Source organism: Sus scrofa, chromosome 7 (genome assembly GCF_054392235.1).
Source record: "Sus scrofa isolate SSC_HxYL_T2T_F1_AM1 chromosome 7, Sscrofa_HxYL_maternal_Yorkshire_Landrace_v2.0, whole genome shotgun sequence".
NCBI classification, from domain to species: Eukaryota; Metazoa; Chordata; class Mammalia; order Artiodactyla; family Suidae; genus Sus; species Sus scrofa.
Window position 1 is genome coordinate 67100473 of NC_139389.1, and position 22954 is coordinate 67123426.

General features: G+C 49.4%; 1 protein-coding gene across 23 annotated transcripts in view; it reads right to left on the reverse strand.

The window, feature by feature from the left end:
• The window catches only part of PPCDC (phosphopantothenoylcysteine decarboxylase), an 83035-nt gene that overhangs the window by 44492 nt on the left and 15589 nt on the right, over positions 1 to 22954 (reverse strand). For 3 of the 23 annotated variants that reach the window (XR_014808904.1, XR_014808903.1, XR_014808902.1), the window contains exons 3-9: positions 20272 to 20367; positions 19292 to 19420; positions 15729 to 15897; positions 14841 to 15308; positions 11889 to 12032; positions 3963 to 4062; positions 2418 to 2562 (exon numbers count right to left, since the gene is read on the reverse strand). Coding sequence is in view for 5 of the 23 variants with exons in the window: in NM_001243368.1 (NP_001230297.1) it covers positions 15223 to 15308; positions 15729 to 15897; positions 19292 to 19420; positions 20272 to 20367 (480 nt within the window). In the remaining 18 variants the exon portion in view is untranslated. Of the gene's footprint in view, positions 1 to 12; positions 2563 to 3962; positions 4063 to 11888; positions 12033 to 14391; positions 15309 to 15728; positions 15898 to 19291; positions 19421 to 19543; positions 19894 to 20271; positions 20368 to 22954 lie in introns of those variants that run through there. The other 20 variants (XR_014808909.1, XR_014808907.1, XR_014808901.1 and 17 more) reach the window with 18 other exon arrangements.

Sequence of the window (22954 nt, forward strand, 5' to 3'; positions counted from 1 at the left end):
CTATCATTATTATTTTGTTTTTTAGAGCCACTCTCGTTGCATATGGAGGTTCCCAGGCTAGGGGTCTAATCACAGCTACAGCTGCCAGCCTATGCCACAGCCACAGCAACACAGGATCTGAGTCCCGTCTGTGACCTACACCACAGCTCACAGCAACTCCGGATCCTAAACCCATAGAGCTAGGCCAGGGATCGAACCCACAACCTCATGGTTCCTAGTCAGATTCGTTTCTCCTGCACCACAATGGAATTCCCAAGGATGGAGCCATTTTAAAAAGATGGACCTGAAAGTGTTCTCTAGCTTGACCTGGGTGGTATAGCATATGTTATACTTCAATTTTTTAAAAAAATTTTTGACTGGCTTTGGCCCCCAGAACTCAGCAGAGAAACCAAATGGGAAGTAGAAAAAAGGTGACAGGATCATTGAGGAGGCTAGGTCTGGAGGCCAGTAGCTGGCAGTGGGAAGTTTCAGAGGGCATAGATTGGAGCCCTTGTCAAGAAAGAAGGCAATGTCTGGGGACTAAAAGAATGTCAGAGACAGAGGGGATCAAGAATGTCAATTCTGGGATATGAGAACCAGGACAGCTTTCTTTAAACAAACAAGGGAGTTCTGGGAAGTCTCAGTGTATACATAGTTGATGAGGAAGTAAGGAGGGGTTTGTTGGCTTCTCCTAGGTTCTGATTGAGTGGGGACTCCATGATGGAGAGCTGGAAGGTCTGGAGTATCAGAAAACACTCAAGATTCTGAAAGGAGTGCCCTGGAAAATGACTTCAGATGGTGAGCAGCTGCTGCCTGCTCACAGGTCTGAGACTATTACTATTCCTAAAACCTGGCTTCCCCAAAGTAGTCTAAGGAAAACAAATGTAGAGCCCACCCCAGGCTAGCCAGGGTCACCATTTGCATGGCCAATGACATGTGTTTTGGGGACAAATATGATGAGCCTTCATTTCAGAGGTGGAAAGGAAAAGGCAGACACTATGTACTCAATCAATGCCAAGAACTGAGTCTAGACCACCCATTAAGCTAAGCAGGGGCCTTCTCCACCTCTCTGGTCCTCCAGTATCTGCTCCCCAGCATAAGAGGCTCATTACCTCCCATTTTTCTAAAGCCCTAAGTGCCATGATGTTCTTCCCTCTATGGGGTTGGACTTTGCTTCCAGGAGATTCCTCAGAGGTCTAGGACACACTCCTGTCTCCTGAGGCTGCTCTTCCCTGTTCATCCAGTCTGGTTTTTGTGCATCTGTTCAGCATGCTGGGTCTTCCCCTGCAGAAGCTGGGCAGTGGGGGCCCTGAAAGGATCACAACTCAAGAGGTGCAGTCTGAGCCAGAAGGAGGAACAATGTCCTCCTTTGACCTACATGCTATGCCATCATTAATGTAGCTCAAAATTTTGGGGAAGCTACACACACTGTTGTATGTTCACTTTAGCTCATGGGAAAGATAGGAAGTTCCCATTTCACAGGCACCAGCCTTGGTTTCCCACAGCCACTTGCTGTGGCTCCCGGGTCCTGTCCCATTGTGCCACTGCCCACCTTATCCCCTTCACCCGCTACCTTCTGCCCTATTCATGATTCTTATTTCAGTTCCCCCTACTAGCCCTCTCCTTCCCACCTTTTCACATACAGTAGACTTGACCTGGAATATTCTGTTTCACCTTTCTCTGACTAACGCCTGTTTACTCATCTTTTTGGGGGAGGGGTCTTTTTAGGGCCACACCTGCAGCATATGGAAGTTCCCAGGCTAGGGGTCCAATCTGAGATGCAGCTGCCTGCCTACCCACAGCCACAGCAACGCTGGATTCTTAACCCACTGAGTGAGGCCAGGGATCAAACCCACATCCTCATGGATGCTAGTCTGATTCGTTACTGCTAAGCCACGATGGGAACTTCCCAGTCATATTTCTTCTGCTCACTTCCTCCAGGAAGTCTTTGCTGAAGTTCCGCACCCCCCCCCCAACCACCACTAATCTAGGCCCCATGGCTACTCTTCTCATAGCACCCCTGACTTTTCTTCCATGGTACTTATTAGAGTGTTCCCTCTTCCTTGTCTGATAAAGGTCTCCCACTAGACAGTTAGCCCTGAGGGTTGCGAGCACATCTGCTTCTGCTTCTCACTGTATCCCCAACACTTAGCACAGTTTCTGGCACCAGGTACATATAGAAAGAAGATGGATCAAGTGAATGAATGAATGACTAAGGCACGATGTTACTTTATCTGACTAGGCAAAGCCCTTCCATTTCCACATGACTTCATCCTGCCCAAATGGAGCAAGAGGATGCATGGCAGAGTGTGAGCTTTGTAAACAAGCAGACCTGGGCCTGAGTTCCAGCACTGCCACTCACCTGATTGTGTGAGTCACTTCCCTTCTCCCAGTCTCAGTTTACTCAACAGTAAAATGGGGGTTATAACAGTACCCACCTCACAAGATGATGGATGAAGTACAGTCATATATGCAACAGGAAGAGCCTGGCACACAATGCTCAGAACATACGAGTCTCCTTCGCCAGAAGCTGATAAGAGGAGTGTGCTCTTGTCCCCTGGGTGGGACTCCTCTGCTGCATGCCTGGAGCAGTGGGGAAGGAGAAGAGGTTTGTCTCCCAGGGCAGGACTGCTCTGGGATTCCCTAATCTAGCCTGTGACCATCTGTGCTCCCCAATGGCCTCAGGGAGCCTTCATCCTCATCCCTCTTTCACAGCCCCAGGGAAAGGGCATACTTTACTTTCTCCATTTTCTACAAGCAAACGGAGGGTACCCTGGGCCTGTCTGCTTCCCCTCCCAGGGGGCTCAGGCTCTGCCTCAGGCATGCGGGGAAGACGGGTCCAAGTCCTTGCCCTCCCTGTGCCTTAATCAGCTTGCTCTATTAGAAAAGAATTGGGGGAGTTCCGTCGTGGCGCAGTGGTTAATGAATCCGACTAGGAACCAAGAGGTTGCGGGTTCGGTCCCTGCCCCTGCTCAGTGGGTTAACGATCCGGCGTTGGCATGAGCTGTGGTGTAGGTCGCAGATGCACCTCGGATCCCGAGTTGCTGTGGCTCTGGCGTAGGCCAGTGGCTACAGCTCCGATTGGACCCCTAGCCTGGGAACCTCCATATGCCGCTGGAGCGGCCCAAAGAAATAGCAAAAAAAAGACAAAAAAAAAAAAAAGAAAAAAAGAAAAGAATTGGGGTTCCCTCTGTGGCGCAAGAGGATCAACAGCATCTCTGCAGCACCAGGACACAGGTTTGATTCCTGGCCTGGGAACAACTCCATATGCTGAGGGGTGGCCAAAAAAGAAAACAAACAAACAAAAAAAGCATTCTTTTTGCTTGTGCCTCTCTTCTCTGAAACTACCACCAGGAATGAATAAATGGAGAAAACCTGACATGATCAGAGAAGCCCTTCTGGACACAGACTTATGCTGGGTGAGCCTTACTTGCTTTTTTATGAGATGTGAGACTGTTGGTTAAGACTATATCATGGCAGAAGGGAAGCAGGTGTTAGCCCCTAGGACATCAGAAAAATTATCCTGTCCTCAAGGGGCTAGCATTTGAGGCATCAGTGAAAAGGCTTGAAGAATCTTCAGGACACATTTGAAGCCACAAAATGTACAATTCAGTTTCCAAGCTTTCCAACTCTTTCAAGGGCCAGTAGTGGCCCCACCTACACAAGTAAGCCCACCTTCTATGGACCATCTGGCCCCTCCTCCTAAAACTAAACTCCTTGGCTTTTGGTTTTGCAGAATGGGGCTCCTCCCACCTCCACCTACCACATCCAACCTCAGAACCAAACCCAGAACCTGGGTCAAAGGGGCTATCTGGGCACAGGCCTTTGCACACGCTGTACCCCACTCCCGTTAATGCCCACACCTCCTTTAGAATTCAGCCCAAGTACAACCTCCTCTGAGATCCTCCCTTGTTCCTCAGACCACCCCTGCAGGCTGGGTGAGCTGTCCTACTGGGCTCCCTTGCCACCCCAGGCCTACTTACCTCCATCCCTTCCTCCCTGGGCTCGTCTATCTGCTCTTTTGGCTACTCACTGAACCAGAAGTGCCTTGAGAACAGGGCTGGCCTTTGTCCAGGACAGTGTCTGGAACACAGAATTTGGAAAAAAAGAATGAGTAGCGGGAGGGTGTACATGTGTGGAGAGAGTGGTATATGGGAACTCTCTGTACTTTCCACTCAATTTCACTGTGAACCTGGAACTGTTCAAAAAAATAAAAGTCTATTGGAGTTCCCATTGTAGTTCAGTGGTAACAAACCTGACTAGCATCCATGAGGATGCAGATTTGATCCCTGGCCTTGCTCAGTGGATTAAGGATCCGGCATTGCCATGAGCTGTGATGTAGGCTGGCAGCTGCAGCTCTAATTCGACCCCTAGCCTGGGAACTTCCATATGCTGAGGGTGCAGCCCTAAAAAGACAAAAATTAAAATTAAAAAATTAAGTGTAATTTTTTTTTTGTTTGTTTGTTTTTTTGCCTTTTCTAGGGCCACTCCTGCGGCATAAGGAGGTTCCCAGGTTAGGGGTCTAATCAGAGCTGTAGCCACTGGCCTACACCAGAGCCACAGCAACGTGGGATCCAAGCCGCATCTGCAACCTACACCACAGCTCATGGAAACGCCAGATCCTTAACCCACTGAGCAAGGCCAGGGATCGAACCCGCAACCTCATGGTTCCTAGTTGGATTCCTTAACCACTGAGCCACAAAGGTAACTCCAAGTGTATTAATTTTTAAAAATTTTTTTAAATAAATGAAGAAATATGATCATCCCTTGATTATGCAACACTGGCTTGCAGAGGCCTCAGGCTGCTGTACTTGAGTGAGGTACGCAAGGCAGACTGGTCATCCCTGAGGGCAGGGACTTCTCTTCCCTTATCAGTTCTGCCAGCTCTGTCAGCCCAGGTCTGAGTGCCCAGAGGTGGTGTGGTCTGAATGGCTGGATGATGGTGGACAACTCCCTGCCCATCCACCTGTGATGCAGCAAGTTAAGGAGGCTGCAGAAGCCATCGGAGATTTGGACCGGGCCTTCCATCATTTGTGCTATGGCTGTGGACCCCCTCCTAGAAGGTCAGGCTGGCTAGTGAAGGTAGCAGGAACTAACTCTAAGGCTCACAAACACTCCACTGGTGCGTGATCTTGCAGACTTTTTGCCCCTGACCTAGTGTATTTCTGCATCCCAGGTCTCCACAGTCTTTCCAGGAGTCTCAGAGGGACTGAGCTGGAGCCAGAGCAGGATCTATAGATCAGAGGGGACAGTCCTGGTTCCAAGATGGTTCCTGCCATTTGATTTCTCACTGTTCTTGTTCAACAGTCATAGACACGGGGCAATACAGTGAAGAGTTTTTTCCTCTAGAAATTCCTGACCTTGGCCACAGCCCCCCTGAAAGTCCAAGAAGATCAGGGAAGGCTGCGGAAGCCTTTGAAGCCTCCACCCTGCCCCCAGCCTCTCATCATATACTCAGCCACCTTTCCCAGCCACTGCTGGCATGCCAGTCCTGGGAGAGGCCACATAGAGACTGTCACCTGTTCTGTCACACTCCAAGACCCAAGGCTTCTAGCTCTGTTTCTCCATTTGGCCTCTTCCTCTGGTCTTCCTCCAAAGGCCCTGGGCTTCCTGGGAAGCAGGATGACACACAGAAAGAACAAAGGGCTTGGAGCCAGCCGGAGCCCTTCTTAAGAGCTGTGAGAACTTGAGAAGTTAAGTAACATCTTTGAGCCTCAGTTTGCTAATCTGTCAAAGGGGATAATGATCTCCACCTTAGGGAGTGATCTCCACCTATATTACGTTTTATATATATAGTCTTTTTAGGGCCACACCCATGGCATATGGAGGTTCCCAGGCTAGGGGTCGAATTGGAGCTACAGCCTACACCACAGCCACATCCAAGGCGCATTACAACCTACACCACAGCTCATGGCAACGCTGGATCTTTAACCCACTGAGCAAGGCCAGGGAAGGAAACTGCATCCTTATGGCTGCTAGTCAGATTCGTTTCCACTGAACCACGAAAGGAACTCTGAGGATTACGTTATGAACGGTAGCTGTTACTCCACAGGATAAGGCTTCTGAGCTGTATTTCCATCTGGTGCTCTGTGGTAGGGTAACCATATATCCTGGTTTTCCCAGGACAGTCCCAGTTAATGCCTATTGTCCTGGTATATTTATTGCCCCTTTTCACACTCAGAAGAGCCTGCTTTGGACAACAAAATCCATGGTCAGCCTAATTGCACATCTCTCTACTCCCAACTCAGGTCCAGCTTGTGTGAGCAGCACCATCACCCATTTCTACACTCCCCTCTAAGAGGCCATGTCTTGGTTTATAGTTAGGAGGGTTTTTAATTGTTTTTCTGTTTTTTTGGTTGGTTTTTTTGTTTCTTTGCTTTTTAGGGCTGCACCCACAGCATATGGAAGTTACCAGGATAGGGGTTGAATCAGAGCTGCAGCTGCCACCCTACACCATAGCCCACAGCAATGCCGGATCGCCAACCCACTGAGCGAGGACAGGGATCAAACCCGTATCCTCATGGATACCAGTTGGAGTCATTTCCATCGAGCAATGACGGGAACTCCCAGGAAGGTTTTTAAAGCCTTCTCTCTGAGCATTGGGTTTTTATTTTTTACAATGGGTATAGCAAAACCCATCTTAAAGGTTGCTTAGAGGATTAAATGAGATAAGGTGTGCAATGCACATGTCTGGCACAGGCCAGATGCCAGATAAACATGAGTACCCTTCCATAGCCTTCTCTGCCTGGTTTCCATCATGCCAACTTCCTCTCAAGAGTGGGACTCCAGAGCTCAACTTCTCTCCTACCAGGAGAGTGATTTCAGAAGTTCTAAATGACATATGAGCTCCCAAGCTGTCATCTCTCTAGAGAGCAGGAAATGATCTTCACCTCCGCTTACAAGCTCCACAGCAGGCCCTGAGGAGCATTCCAGCCTCTCCTTCCTGCATGTATCCACGTGTCTCTACTGGCAGCTTCCAAGCCCATCGCTATAGTTAGAAACATTTCAGCCCTCACCTACCTTGTCCACGTAAACAGAAGGCACATTTGAACTCTCCCTGCTCTTCCAGGAATCCAGAGGCCCAAAAAGGAATCTGCTGGGCCTCCAATCCCCAGGGAGCTGCTATCTGGGCCAGTAGGCAAAGGGTAACCCTGTAGTCTCAGCAGATAAAGCCACCATGAGACCAGGCAGCAAGGGGATGACATGCTCCCACGTCACAGGTGGATTAGCGGCATGTCCTCCAAAGGCCCTGAAGCTCGATTCTCCCATCTGCCTTTTACCTTCACACCCAGCTACTCCTGGCATTCCTTTGCTATTAGACAACCACCAGTTCTCTGGCCTGCTCCTTCCCCTTGCCTTGTTCCAGGTGGCACCAAACCTGCCTCAAATATTACAGACATTTTGTTCCACTAGGCAGCTCTTGGTGTAAACACCCTGTCAGTCACTGGGATCTGACTCTAGGGCTCTTTGTTCAGAGGCAATTGTGTGACACTTTTTTCATGCTGCTTTAGAAACTGTAATATGTGTATGAAAGAAGCTACAGGAAGAAAAACATAATGAAGCAGCTGCTAAATTGGGACTTTAAAAAAAAAGGTATTTATCTCCTCAGAAAAGAAAATCATGGACTTGAAGAAAAGACTTGTGGCTGCCTGATGGGAGGGGGAGGGAGTGGGAGGGACTGGGAGCTTGGGCTTATCAGACACAACTTAGAACAGATTTACAAGGAGATCCTACTGAGTAGCATTGAGAACTATGTCTAGATACTCATGTTGCAACAGAACAAAGGGTGGGGAAAAAAATGTAGTTGTAATGTATACATGTAAGGATAACTTGATCCCCTTGCTGTACAGTGGGAGAATTAAATAAATAAATAAATAAATAAAATAAAGTCAGGGCTGAAAGATAAAAAAAAATTTTTTTAAATATAAAAATATAAAAAAAGGTATTTTGTGGTGGTGGTGATGGTGGTTGTGTGTGGTGGAGAAGGTGTTTCAATAGATCCCAGGGAGGTAAATGCTAACGAGGGTGGGAGCTCTGGTTCAGCAGTGGCAACAGCATGTTTGGAGGTAACTTTAGGACAGAAAGAGAAATTGGCTGAGTGACCTTCTCTTTCCCATCTATAAAATGGAATAAAACATACTAGTTGGTTTTGTCGTGAGGCTGTAGTATTAGGAGGGTGAAATGAAATCAAGGAAACTCTCAGCATTACAGGAACACCTGTAGTATTAGGAGGGTGAAATGAAATCAAGGAAACTCTCAGCATTACACATACACATAACCCATGTAGAAGCTGGGGCTCCGTATGACCCAGTCCTGTATGGAGTCACATGCAGAGAAGCACATGCTGGCAAAGGAATTGAAAAGATCCAATATTCTAGTGATTGCACTGGGGAGAGGGGATGACGCAGGGGAAATATAGGGAAAGGGGATGAAAAGGTACAAACTACTATGTATAAAATAAATAAGCTACAAGGATATATTATATAGCACAGGGCATAGAGTCAATATTTTATAATACCTTTAAATGGAGTATAATCTACAAAATATTGACTACGTTGAAACTAGTGTAATACTGTAAATCAACTATAACTTTAAATTAATTAATTTTTTTTTTTGGTCTTTTTAGGGCCACACCACTGTCATATGGAGGTTCCCAAGCTAGGGGTCCAATCGGAGCTGTAGCTGCCAGCTTACACCACAGCCATAGCAACTCCAGTTCTGAGCTGTGTCTGCGACCTACACTGCAGCTCATGGCAACAGCGGATCATTAACCCACTGAGTGAGGCCAGGGATTGAACCTGCATCTTCATGGATACTTGTCAGATTCATTTCCACTGAGCCATGATGGGAACTCCTAAATAAATGTTTTTAAAGACCCAAACTTTACATTTTTTTTAATGTGTGTTTATTGAAAAGTGTTTCCTGAACATTTTATTTGTTTTTGTCTTTTTATGGCTGCACCTGTGGCATATGGAGGTGGCCCAGGCTAGGGGTCAAATGGGAGCTGTAGCTGCTGGTCTACGCCACAGCCACAGCAACACCAGATCTGAGCCGAGTCTGCAACGTACACCACAGCTCACCGCAATGTCGGATCCTTAACCCACTAAACAAGGTCAGGGATCCAACCTGTGTCTCCATGGATGCTAGTCAGATCTGTTTCTGCAGAGCCATGTGGAACTCCTTACTTGGGTTTCTTGAAGAACACTAAATGTGTCAAACTCACAATCCTCAGCCACATTGCTCAAAAATCCCTTTATTCCCCACTCTTATCTTCTTGTACCTCTTAGCGGCTTGGAGGTTCTATTAAGCCAACTCCCAAACGTCTAGCCAGCCTGCACGGCTCTGCTGCCATTCGTCCCCTCAGGCCCCTTTCCGCTCCTTAGGATGGAATTAACCAAGTCTCTGCTCCGTGCTCTATTTTTCTCTCCCTTTACCCATTAGCAGAACTTGACACAATAAAGAAGACTCTGTACCAACCCAAAAAGTAAGATTCCTTCCCCTTTCCTCCCATCTCTTCAGTTATATATCTCAATCTGTTTTTTCTTAATCCTATACCACAAAATGCCCAGGAACCATGAGGTGCCGGCTGAATAATCTTGAGAGAAATACCTGGCAGACAAAGCAAAATTCTTTTCAGTGGGTGGAACTGGAGATTATTAATAAGTCTTGCGCGACCGGGCACACTATTGTCATTAAGTTCCCCTTCCCCCCACTTGTCACAATGACTGTGGTTTCCGCACTTTCTAATCATACCGATTTTCCTTCACAACATCACTTGCTTTGTCATCCCCTCCCTTTCCAGAACCACGGGTGTGCCCCAGGCCTTCAGCACAGTCTGGCCTCCCTGACTTAGCATCTGACTCCAGCTTCTTGCCTCCAATCTGTCCCTCATGTACCATGCAGCTGATCTTTAAGGCACTCCGCACCCACAGGGTGGCTCCCCGGATGTACAGCTCCCGACTTTCCAGTGCACAAAGTCTCATTCCTGCCCAGGTATCCCACATCAAGCATGTGGCAGCGGCTCTCCACTCTTCGCCACCACTCTAACTACGCTGTCCTCCAGTGAGCATCAGCCAAGGAGTTCCACTCCCTCCAAAAGGCCCACCCTGGCTGTTTCTCAATTTTGCATCATGGCATTTAGAGTGTATGCCACACAGTCTCACTTCTGATTTTCTCTGTCACTTGATTGTTTTGTTTTAAAGCCTTGAGTCTTCTTCTCATAAGACCATAAGCTCCTTGAGATCAGGGACCTCGAAAGGCTTATAAGGAGCACCTGGGGCACTCAGAAGTCATCTTCCTCTGTTAGCTCATGACAAGAAAAACAGACTGTTTCTACTCCAAGGGCCTTAATGGAAATCTCCAGATGCTCCTGCCAAGTCTTCTGCATTAACTCTCTGCCAAGTCATTTAAAAAACAAACAAACAAACAAAAAAACCTTCTGGATAAAGGGCAGAAGGAACCTTTTTCAAAATGTATGTATTTAGGGGCTTGTGGTGGATACTATATTCATCTGGCTCAAAACTTAAAATGAAGTCAGCCTCCCACCTGTATCTCAATCCCCCAGCTCCCCTGCTGAGAGGCAAACGATAGACTGGATCCTCATTTGTCAATAGGTATTTGAGCAAATACAAGTCAATATGAATAGATCCTCCTTCTCTCCCCTCATTTTTTTATACACAAGCTAGCATGCAATACACATTGTTCTCCATCTTGCATTTTGTTGACCATTTTATCTCAGACGTCATCCCCTACCAGCCCTAGAGAGCTTTCTCACTCTTTGTCTTGGGGCTGTGTGGTGTTCCAGTGCAGGAATGACTGATTTACTTAACCAACTTTCAGTTGTGAGATGGTGAGAGTGTTTCCAGTCTTTTACTACCATAGGCAATGCTACAAAGAATAGCCTTATTCAGACACGATGTCATATAGGGGAGTGTATCTGTGGAAGTAGAACTGCTAGGTCAAAAGGTAAGATGCATGTGTAATTTTAATAGTTATTTCCAGATCATTCTCCAAAGAGGCTGTATCATTTTACATTCCTACCAGCAATGTATGAAGGTGCCATTTCCTCACACCCTCACCAATCTAGTAAGTAAAAAATTTTCATCTCAGTGTAGTTTAATTTGCACCATTCTCCTTGTGATTGTAATTAAACATATTTTATGTTTCAGGTGTGTGTGTGCTTATATGAACTCTGTCTTTATACTCTGCTCACTTTTGTGTTCTTGGTCTTTTTCTAATCAACGTAGAGGAGCTCTTTGTATTAGGGGATTTAGTCCTTTGTTATAGGAACTGCAGATAATTTCTCCAGTTTGTTGTTTGTCTTTTGACTTTGCCTTTGGGCTATTGCTAGGTGGAAATGTTTATTTTTCCGTAGTCAAATTTATCAGTCTTTGCTTTTACAGTTCCTAGGTTGGATGCCTTGCTCAGAAAGAAGGAAGATACTCCCCATCTCTCCCCCACTACAAACAGCTTTAAAAAAATTGTGTCAGTATAAGAAGCTTGGAATGACTTGCCAGATTTTGTGAAGAATAGGCAAACTCCTATCCTTCAGATCCCAATTTTAGGAAGACACAAATGGACTACTGCAATTCCAGGGCATAATATATAAGATGTGGCACAATGAGAACCTGGGCTAGGACCACCTAATCCAGTCTAAGTTGGCCAGGGAAGGCTTTCCAAAGGACGTGGCACCCATGTACAACTGGAGGCATGCATAGGAGGCAGCCAGGGGAAGGATGGCCTTCCAGTTAAAAGTTGCAGAATATGCAAAGGCCAAGAACAAGGTTGTCCAGTCTGACAAGAAGACAGGGAGCCCTAAAGGGTTGGTGTGTGGTAAGGGGTGGATATAGGAGGGTAGACAGGGGCCAGATAACAGAGGACGAACAATAAGGCAGAAGTCAGAGCCTTACCCTGAGGCAATGGGGAGGCTGCAGGGGGACACATCAGTTGTGTGGAGGAAGAGCTGGAGACAGTTCAGGGTGGAGGCTGGGCCTTGCTCAAAGGCTTCCTCCTCTTGCTCAGCAGCAGCCATAGCAGTTTAGAGAGGTTCTGGGCTGCCAAACAAGAGTGAAAATTTCAGACCCTAATGTTCTGGTCCACCAAACATTCAGAATTCTATAAAAATCATCAGGGAAGGAGTTCCCGTCATGGCACAGCAGAAATGAATCTGACTAGGAACCATGAGGTTTCGGGTTCATTCCCTGGCCTCACTCAGTGGGTTAAGGATCTGGCATTGCTGTGAGCTGTGGTGCAGATCACAGATATGGCTTGGATCCTGTGTTGCTGTGGCTGTGGTGTAGGCCAGCAGCTGTAGCTCCAATTGGACACCTAGCCTGGGAACCTCCACATGCTGCAGATGTGGCCCTTATTAAAAAAAAAAAAAAAAAAAATCAGCGAAGCTAGCACCTTCTCTGAGAAACATTTCTACCCAAGATGATGGCAACCTCAAGAGCTTTGATTTTTACTAGGCAGGGTGGTAGTTATCACTCTCACCTTAGCACCCCTCTGGCAGACAAGGACAGGTAAAGGTAGCTCAGCCACTAACTGCCCTCTCCTCAGCTCCAACCTGGCTCAGGAAACAGCTGGGCTTTTCAGCCCTCAACCACTCATCCAGACCCCCATTCAGAATGGACAACAAGGAGTTCCCATTTGTGGGTCAGTGGTTACGAACCCAACTAGGAACCATGAGGTTGCAGGTTCGATCCCTGGCCTTGCTCAGTTGTGTAGAGGAAGTTGCTGTGAGCTGTGGTGTAGGTTGCAGATGCGGCTTGGATCCAGAGCTGCTGTGGCCGTGGCGTAGGCCAGTGGCTACAGTTCCGATTGAATCCCTAGCCTGGGAACCTCCATATGCCACAGGTGTGGCCCTAAAAAAAAAAAAAAAAAAAAAAAAAAAAAAAAAAAAAAATGGGCAACAAGATGCAGGACTGCTGTGATGCAGCGGTAGACCTTTAGCTGGCTCACGTCCACATGGATCTCTTTCCTTCTGGCCAGCAAGGTTCAGTCCCGCTCTGAGCAGCCACAGACATAGGCCTATGAACTTCTACTCCCATAGCTTTTTTTTTTTCTTTCTTTCTTTTTCTTTTTGGCTGCCTCTGGGGCATATGGAGTTCCCTGACCAGAGATTGGATCTGAGCCGCAATCTCAACCTAAGCCACAGCTGCAGAAACACTGAATCCTCAACCCACTGTGCCAGGCCAGGGATCAAACCTGTGTCCAAGTGCTCCCAAGATGCTGCTGAGCCCATTGCACCAGAGCAGGAACTCCCTCATAGCCTTTTAAAACGGGCATTTTGTAGCAGGTCTCCTGAGCAACTGTCTTCCCTAAAGTGCCTAGCCCAGAGCCTTGCACACAATAAGCACAGAGTAAATGGTAGCAGTTTCTATTAAAACTGGAAGCTTTTCCATTCACTAACAGGTTGCAGAGGGAAAGGAAAGGTGTTGTGGACAGGAGGAAAGTTAGAAACCACTCCAATGGAACTTTGGGAAGTTGCCATTATGACTTAGAGGACCCAAGTTCAATCACTGGCTTCACTCAATGGGTCAAGGATCCGGCTTTGCCATGAGCTGCGGTAGGTCACAGACAAGGCTCGGATCTGGGATCTGGCGTTGCTGTGGCTATGGTGTAGGCCAGCGGCTACAGCTACAATTCAACCCCTAGCCTGGGAATGTCCATATGCCGAGGGTGTGGCTCTTAAAAGCAAAAAAAAAGCTAGAATTTTTAATGGAACTTTGGAATTGCCTCTGGCTTTTGGTTATCCAGGTCCTCCCAAGGCCCGACCCCCAAACCAGCCCATGAAGTCGGTTCCTGGTGCTACCATTTTAGTTATTTTTTCTTTGATGCCCTAAAGCAATTTTATCCCAAAGGGTCACTTGATTAAGTCAAGTGCCATGGAGATAAAAGCTCTCAGAGGCTGCTGGAGGCCTTGATTCCAGCAGGCAGGCTTCCTGGGGCTCCTGCAAGGCACCTCTACTGCAGAGGTCTGAGGGCATGCACAGGGAACCCACTCACGCCAGCCTGGAAAGGCAAGAGGGCAGGAAACCTGCTCCGACTTCAGCTCCAAATAGGCAAACAAGCCCCTGCCCCACGCAGCCACCAAAGGGCAGTTAGGTCAAAGGCAGAGTAGCAGAGGTTTATAGGGCACAGCATGAGTCTCTCTGGAGTCTACTTCTCCCACCCATGTGTTCTACTGTGGGGGCTCAGACACCCAGGCCCCATCTCAGGCACAGCGAGCTAATGAGGATGACACCAGGAAGCAAGGGGCCTGCATTCTAGGACAGGTTCCAACTCTGCAGGCTGCGAACCTGTCACTTGCATAAAGTGCATGTCAGCGTAGGGCCGGGGATTTTATTTTTCCCAAAATGAGACAGTCTATTTCAGTAAACATAAGAAAGCTCACTGACAAGAACACACAACTAGCTTTAACTTACATTTATTTGATGCTACGTAAAGGCAGCAGGGTGGCCATTGTGCACATATTATCTCATTTAATCCTTTCAGCAACTCCATGAAGGTAGGATAATACAGATGAGGAGAGTGAGGGTCAGAGAGGTTGAGCCCTGAGCCACGTCCCACAGCTAGTACGTGGCAGAGCTGGGATCTGACGAGGGGCTGTCTGGCTGCAAAGGCCCTTGCCCTTAATCATCATACGACATGGGGACTAGGAAGTGCTGGTCAGCTGCCAGCCCAGACCCTTCCCCAGCCACAACTAGCGATGCCCCTAATCACCAAAACCCCGGACAGGCTGTAAAGGAAGGATGGAGTCATAAAGGAAGAACGGAGTCTCCCCAAAAGTCACTTTTCTTTATTCTCAGTACTCCTCTCACAGCATGGTCCCGCCAATTCATAGGCTTCCCTGTACCCACCAAAGAGCTGAAGCTCCAAAGGCCTGGGGATCACCAGCCGTGGCTCTTTCTAAAAGCAGTTCCTGGGCGCCATGGAGGATCAAGATTTCTCAGTCACTCCTAAGTCCCCTTCCCGAAGCACAGGCACAATACCGCAGCTTGCTCCTCGGACTTGCTGCGCCCATCCCAGGAAAAGCTGGAGAAGAACTCCAGAAAGCAGGTGGCTCCTGGTTGAAAGAAGTTGGGACCTGGGCCTTTGGTTTAGTTTAACCTGGGTCAGGTCAGATCCCTGTTCAGCAAATGCAGGGAGTCTTCACCCCATTTTGTCAAAGGCCACCTTCTTCACCAACTTGGCCTGAAAACATGCTGAGTGCGGAGGGACATGTGTGACGGAATCCCGGGTTCAACTCTGCTGGAAGCCACCGTGCTGGAAGAGGACTTCTTTCACTTTGTCCACAATGGTGCCCACCTCAGCCATGGCCCCCAGACCTGGGGAGCAGAGCTCTACTGTGACCCTGCAGACTGAGGCAGGGGACCATTCCCCACCCACCCCACCCAGTGCTCCCCAGTGCCCCACCCAGAGCCCGAGGCCTGGGAAGGGCAGGACCAGGGCTGAGCCAGACCCATCCAGTCCCTCCCACGAAACCCTCCGGACAGTCCCAGGAATGGTTACAGTAGCCATCTGAACTATGTGGGCTGCATGTCAGGGAAGATGCGAGGCATTTTACTGTCTCATTTAATCCTAACAACTCTGACAAGGAAGAATTTCCATTTCCATTTCCCAGATGAGAAAGCCGAGCTCAAAGGAGAAGGGTTTTACCTGAGGTCACAGCAGACTAGGATCTGAAGCTGAGCCCTGCCCCAGCCCCAGGCCGTAGGAATGAGCTGTGAGCCTGGCCAGACACCCACCTTGGTCTCCACAGACCAGCTTCTTGGCCACACAGGGGATCTCGACATAGCCGAAGGCCTTGAGCTGGCACACCTGCTGCTCAGTGAGGGGGTGCTCCCACATGGCAGTGTTCATTGCTGGGCAGAAGAGCAGGGGCTTGCTGCGGTCCCAGGCCCGGATGACACAGGTCTGTGAAGAGGGGGGTGGGGGGACTGTGGGCTCAGTTTGCTGTCTGTGGAGCTGTCTCAGCCTCGGGGTGGGGCCATGTCCCCTGGTCCTCTCACCTCCCCACAGGCTACACACAGGAGATGCTCTACCAACTCTGGCAATGACCCAGCCACTTCTAAGCAGACCTCTCCTCCTGTGCAAACAAGGCTCCCTGTGCCCAAGCAATGTCTTCCCCAGAGCCGGCCCTTGCAGACAGAAGCAGCTCACAGAGTCCTCAGTGCCGTGAGCTTTGCAATCACGTGGACCTGGGTTCAAATCTTGCTGCGCTATCTGCTGTCACTAGCCATGAGAACTTGAACACTTGTTCCTTCACGCCAGGAGTCTCAGCTTCCTCTCTGCAAAAGCCCCCTCACCGAGCAGTCATGAGGACAGAGGGTGTGTGCTCACTTATAAAGCTCTTCGCACAAGGCCTGGCACAAAGTATGGCCTCCAGAAATAGTAGCTCCTGTTATTATAACAAGGATAGGGGTGTCTCGGGGAGAAATAAGCTCTGAGTCCCCTAGGAATGTGCTCCCCTGGGCTCTGACTGCTCCAGGTGCCTCTGCCTGGGCTGTGGACCCTTTAGGGAGATAGCGGCTGACACACCCTTTCCCTGAAGTGGATCCTGTCTGGGAAAAGAGGGGGAGTCCAGACAACAATGCCACAAACAGGCCAGAGAAAATGCCTGTCCTTCTCAGTGCCCTTGCCCTCTCCTAGGACAGGAAGGAAGTGGGACAGCACACAGCCTCAGGATCTGGCTGCTTGCGTCGTCCCAGACACCAGTGTTTGTTTCCCACCCAGTCCTCGTAATGAGGCAACCAGGCTATGAGTGGACAGTTTCAGTCCACACTTCCTCTTGGCCACGTGCCACCTGCTGCTTCTGTGGAAGTCATGAGCATCCCTAGAAGAGCCCCTTGACTGTGTGGGAGGCAGAGGCAGGGCTGGGGTTTCTAAAGGCGCTCAAAGCAAAACACACCAGCCAGAGCACAAACCCAACATCTCCATGCCCCCCCACCTCTCTAGCTTTTCCCACCCCATCTCAAAGCTCAGCGTTTCCTGGACAAACCACAGCTCCTCCAAACCTTCCAGCAGTAGGAGGGCTGAAAGGAGGCATCAGTTCCCACAGTCACTTGTTTGGCCAATGTTGTGTGCAGCACCTCAGGCTCTGCCCCTGGGAATCCACTTGGGTGAAGAGAAGCCCTGGATCCGTGTCAGAAGACCAGCTCCCAGCTGGACTGGTGACCCAGGAAAGTCACCTTCTCTTTCTGGATCTGCTGCATTACTGAGAACAAAGAAGGGCCAGAGGACAGATGCACCTCACCCAGGCCCAGGGCCCAGAGATTGGGAGCACAGGTTCATGCCTAGCACGCTGCCCTGATAGCACCCCAAGTTCTGGATACTGGAAAGGAAGAAGACCTGAAGGAGGGAGGAAGCAGGGCAAGTGTCTTTGGGGGTTATATAAGGAAAAAATATCTTCTGAGAGAAGACAGAGCCACAGATCATGATGGCAATAGTTTAAACTTTATAAGACTTGAAGTTCTTTGGAGTTCCCGTCGTGTCTCAGCAGAAACGAATCTGACTAGCATCCATGAGGGCGCAGGTTCGATTTCTGGCCTCGCTCAGTGGGTTAAGGATCCAGCGTTGCTGTGAGCTGTGGTGTAGGTAGCAGATGTGGCTTGGACCCCACATTGCTGTGGCTGCGGTTATGGCATAGGCCAGCAGCTACAGCTCCTATTCGACCCTTAGCCTAGGAACTTCCATATGCTGCGGGTGCAGCACTAAAAAGCCAAAAAAAAAAAAAAAAAAAAAAAAAAGCTCTTCAGTTCTTTGAAGTATTTGTGCCTTCAAATGCAACCTTTGAGGCCAAGGGCCTCGGGGCTCATCTTGAGAACATGATCCATTGCGCAGCCAACTCAGTAGGAGGGAAACCCTAAAGATTTCAGGGAGTGGTGAGCTTTGAAGAAAAGAGGAAAACAGCTTTCAGAAGGAAGGAAGGAGACCTCACAAAGTTGGCCAGACCGGGGCTTAGCTCCTGGAGGTCAGTGTGCTTTGTCACATCAGCTGGCTGCTCGCCAGCCGGTGGGAAGCCTGGAGATCTGGTGAGACGGTGCTGGCTACACACAACACTCAGCCAAGAAGATGAAAGTGGCCGGGAGCCTGACCTGCTCCAGCCGCCCTGCCAGCCTGGCACCAGCCCCACTGGGAAGGCTTCTTGACAACATTGCCCCTAGGCTCGCTCTCCTCTGTGCTCCTTTGCCCCTGCCCTACAACACGATCTGTGTGTTGCTCTTTTTCTGATCACCTGTGCTCAATGATGCTTAAATCACCAGCAGCTCTTCAAGAAGTGCCTTAAACACCCATCAGCAAGCATATGAGGAGACAAACCTCCTATCTGACTCCTCAAAACCAGCTCCGTTAGTCACTTTTTCATCATATTCAACTCTGAAAACCTCCTGGCTGTTAGCCAAAGTCAAATTACTAATTACGTCATACATACCATAAGTATTTATTGAATGCCGACTACACACCCAGCACTGTGTAAGGTGTGACTCCAGTGTCCACACACTGTGCAGGTGTGTCACTGTACCACATACCAGAGCAGACCCCAAAACCCTTTCCTTCCAGACTGTGAGCTCCCTGTGTCCCTCCACATGGGGCCTGGTACATGGTCGGTAAGAGCTCTCGGAATGAAGGAAGGGGTGATGGGGGACAGGGAGGAAGGAGAGGGAGGGGATGGCACCCAGCCTCCCCTGGATGTTCATGTGGACAAAGGCTCTTTAAGGACAGCAACTCCCGGGAGGTCCCTCACGCCTAAGCCAATCCACACTCTGGACAGCTGGACTCCTGTTCCTCTCCTTCAGCCCAAGCCTCTCACCCTTTCTCTCTCTTCCTCTTTAAGCTTTCCGTACATACAGGAAACCACAGCTCAGCCTAGCGGCTAAAGCTATAGGAGAGATAAGTGTGTGAGATCCATGAGGAAGTGAGCACGCTTATCAGATTGCCCATGTGGATACCCAGATCCTGGTGAGAAGGCAGAGCCGAGAGGGGCAGGCGACAGGGCTGGGCAGGGAGGCCAGCGGAGAAGCATGTCAAGGGCAGCCCAGGAACTAGAGACAAAGAGAAAGGACCTGAGTGTCGAGGGGCAGGGGAGAGGTGGACACCCTCAGAGGGCAACCTGCCAAGACCTGGCCTTCTGCCACTTGCAGGAGAGCAGGTGAGACCAGATGGGGGGGCGGGGTGGCCCAGAAAACTGTGTCCTGAGCCAACTGGTCCACTGTAAATGATTCCAAGCTGAGAACCCTGCACAGCGGCAGTCTGCGCTCAGCAAACTGGGAGTGAGGTCCAGGGAGGGAGGCATGCCCAGGGAGTCACTCACAAGCAAGTTGTCACAGATGCCACTGGCCACCTTCCCCAGAGTGTTGGCATCAAGAGGAGCCACCAGCATGAGGTCTGCCCATCTCCGCAGGTCAATGTGGAGAACTGGATCGGATCGGCACTTCCACATCTGGCAGGGGAAGGAAGTGGGGTCACCAGGCTGGCCACCCCCTCAGTGTGGAGGGAGAAATGGGGGTGGGGGGAGGGCCAACCCAGAGCAGGTACACTAAGTCAGGAAGGAGAAGGAGACCACCTGAGCAACCCCTCTCACAGCTAAGCTGGTGAGCACCGGCTGTGGAGCCAAGAGCCTGAGAGAAACCAGGCCTGAGGAAACAAACGCCCCTTGTCTCTCTGAGCTATTCCCTTTATGGTTTGGTTTTCAAGAGAACTGACATCTGGCAGGGAGCTCCTGGCCTGTCTGCTTGAGGCGGATGCTTGGGTTGTCCAAGCCAGGGGAAGGGCTCTGGGGCGGTGAGAAATGGAGGGGGAGGGGTGGGGAGGACGGGCCAGCCAGAAATGTTCTAGGCTGAGAATGTTTAAAAATGCCTGGCAGGGCACCCCGGTGAGGCCCACACTCGACGTCTGGTGAATTGGCCAGTGCCCGCCCCTCCGTGGGAGAGCAGAAGCCGAGCCCAGCAGCCGTGGGAAGTGAGGCGCTCTCGACACTGGGAGCCACGTGGACAAGGGTGGTGGGAACAGAGCTCCTCTGTGGTTTCATCAGCCCAGATAAGTACAAGGACACTCACACTCAGGCACGGGGCCAAAGCTGAGCTCTGCCTGAGCTGGGAGGAGACTCTGGGCCTCCCGCAGGCCAGAAGCTAGACAGATGTTTTCCTCATCGCCTCTGCCCAGAGAGCCCTGACCGCTGACTTGAGCCTGGCTTATGTGCTCCGGCCACCGACCATAGGCTGCAGGCAGGGCAGTCCTGTCCTGTTGGTACAAACAGGATGGAACTCAGCCCCAGGGGCCCCCAGTACTGACCTCCCATTCATCAGCGTCGCTGTAGAGGGTGACAGGAACATCCTGGGGGTTGTAGAAATGTTTAGCCCTCTCAGTTGTGACCACTGCTACTTCTAGCTGTCACCAAGAAAAAGTGGAGGTGAAGGGGGGAGGAAAGGAAAGAGAAACTGTTATCAGAGCCACTGGCCTGCAGGCCACATGGGGCCAGGCCAGGCAAGAGCTTTCTTCACAGCCTGGCTGCCCTCCAAGGCAGCGAGCCTCACATTTGCATAGCTACTTCCGCTGTCACCCAAAGGTCAGGCCTCACCAGGTGTGGCCGTTTCACTTCCCTATCCAAGGGGCTGCTGAGGAATGAGTCACCGACTGCCCCGTGTATATAACGCCGCAGGCTCCTGCTGTTTGGGCAGAGGCAGGCGGGAAGAGAACTGAGGGCAAAAGGGCCACAAAGGCTATGGCAGGCAGGAGGGGCCACCCCAAGGAGGCTCACGGGTCTGAGCTCTGGGCTGCACTGCAGCTCTGCCCTCTGCAGGCCAAGGCACTGGGGAGCTGGGGCCCGGCACCTGGCATCTGCAGTCAGAGCCCAGTGAGCAAGCAGGTAGAGGCCCTTCTTGTACTTCTAGGAACAAGGCTTCGTGGGCTCCGGCTGCAGACAGGCTCCAGAAAAACCAAACCTGTGTGCCCTACACTCAAGGAGCAAGAGTGATGTTCCTGTCTACACTACTCCTTTACTGAATAAATTAATAATGCACACAAAGGGGGTGGTGAAGGTGCTTAACAGAAAGAGTACATGGTGGTGTGGGCAGCACTAGACCAATTCCCGCCATTTGTAAAACGAAATGTTAGGCTAACAAGCAGGCAGAGTAAAAGGGCTCAGAGAGGTGGCGGGGATGTGTAGGAAATCACATCTTTGGGAGACATTTACCCAGCAGGGAAAAAAGTCAAGGACAGAATCATTGATTCACCAGAACAAGGGTGATGGTGGGAGTGTCTGAGCCAGATGTGCTATTTGGCCTGCATGGGGTTATAAACATTTTTAAGCCTATATGTGCAAATTGGGAGATTTCACAAAGAAAATCCAATATCCTGACCTCTTTAAAAAACTGACTGCTCTGGCACTGCTGGGCCCGCATTCCTGCTTGATAATGACTTGCTGGTATTGAGTAATGGCTCCTCTTTGGATGGGGTGTGCCTGTGTCAGTTCAACCCGGTCCCCACCCTGTCATCTCACCAAGGCCCCTATTTGTCTCTTGCAGTCTGTGGGTTGTGGGACACTGTGCTGCACAGCACCTAAGAGAAATGCTGGAACCAAGGAAGAGACGTCTCAGAGAGGCAGACTGTGAAAGCACCTCAGAAAGTCTGCTGTTTCTAGGTTTAATACAGGGCTCCCAGACTCATCCATTCTCCTGCTGACATCCCCCTGGAATCCACCCTCCCCAAAACTTGCACAAAACCTCAGGGACCTTCTTAAAGGTCGTTTAAACCAAACTCCCACTGAGCACAGGAGTCCCTTCTAGGACAGCCCTGAACAAGACTTGTCCAGTTCTGAACAAGACGGCAAATGAACGGAGCTGATGTCCCTTCAGGGAACCCAGCCTGAAGATGTCACAGGACCAGGACAGGTGGAGAAGCAGAGGAAGGCAGGACAGTGCTGAGAATCAAGAAGCAAGATAGTAATAAAGTAAGGTATATGGGCATAGTAAGTTAGAAGTAACCATAGGAAGAAAAATATATAACTTTCAAACCAGCAGAAGTAAATTCAATCTATACAATAAAGGATAGGGAAAGAAGGGGAAAGGCAGCAGTGAGAACACACAAAAAGTAGAAAGCATTAAATAAGATACCAAAGTAAGTTCTAAGGGAATAGCAGTTATAGTAATTATATAATGGGCTAAACTCCCTAATCAAAATCCAGACTCTCATATTGAATGTTTTAAAAATCCATCAATCACATCAAAATGTGTTTAAAAAGACACATTTAAGACAGAAAGCTATATAAAGCTTAAATAAAAGAATAAACTTTCAGTTAAGCAAAGTGGATTAAATTCTGCTCCCTCCCAAAAGCCCACCAAAACAAAAGGGTTTTTTTTTTCTTTTTTTAAAGAGGGATTATTTATTTAAAAAATTTTTTGGCTGTACCTGCAGCATGCAAAAGTTCCCAGGCCAAGGGATTGAGCCTGCACCAGAGCAGTAACCTGAACCTCTGCAGTGACTGACATCATGCCGCAAGGGAAATCCTTAAAGGGATTTTTAAAACCATCAGAACAAAGGGGAGTTCCTGTTGTAGCTCAGCAGTAATGAAACTGACCAGAATGCATGAGGATATGGGTTCGATCCCTGGCCTTGATAGGTGGGTTAAGGATCCAGTGTTGCCAGGAGCTGTAGTGTAGTCACAGACACAGCTCAGATCCCACATTGCTGTGGCTGTGGCGTAGGCCAGCAGCTGTAGCTCTGATTAGACCCTTAGCCTGGGAACTTCCATAATGCCTTGGGGTGCGGCCCTAAAAAGACCAAAAAAAGAACAAAAACAAAAACAAAACCCCAAAACTAGCGGTTAAGATACATCAACATATAAGATAAGGAAGTGGAAGGAGGCATTAGCAGATCAGATCAGACAAGATCAGATTTTTTTTTTTTTTTGGTCTTTTTTTCTTTTGTCTTTTCTAGGGCTGCACCCTTGGCATACGGAGGTTCCCAGGCTAGGGAT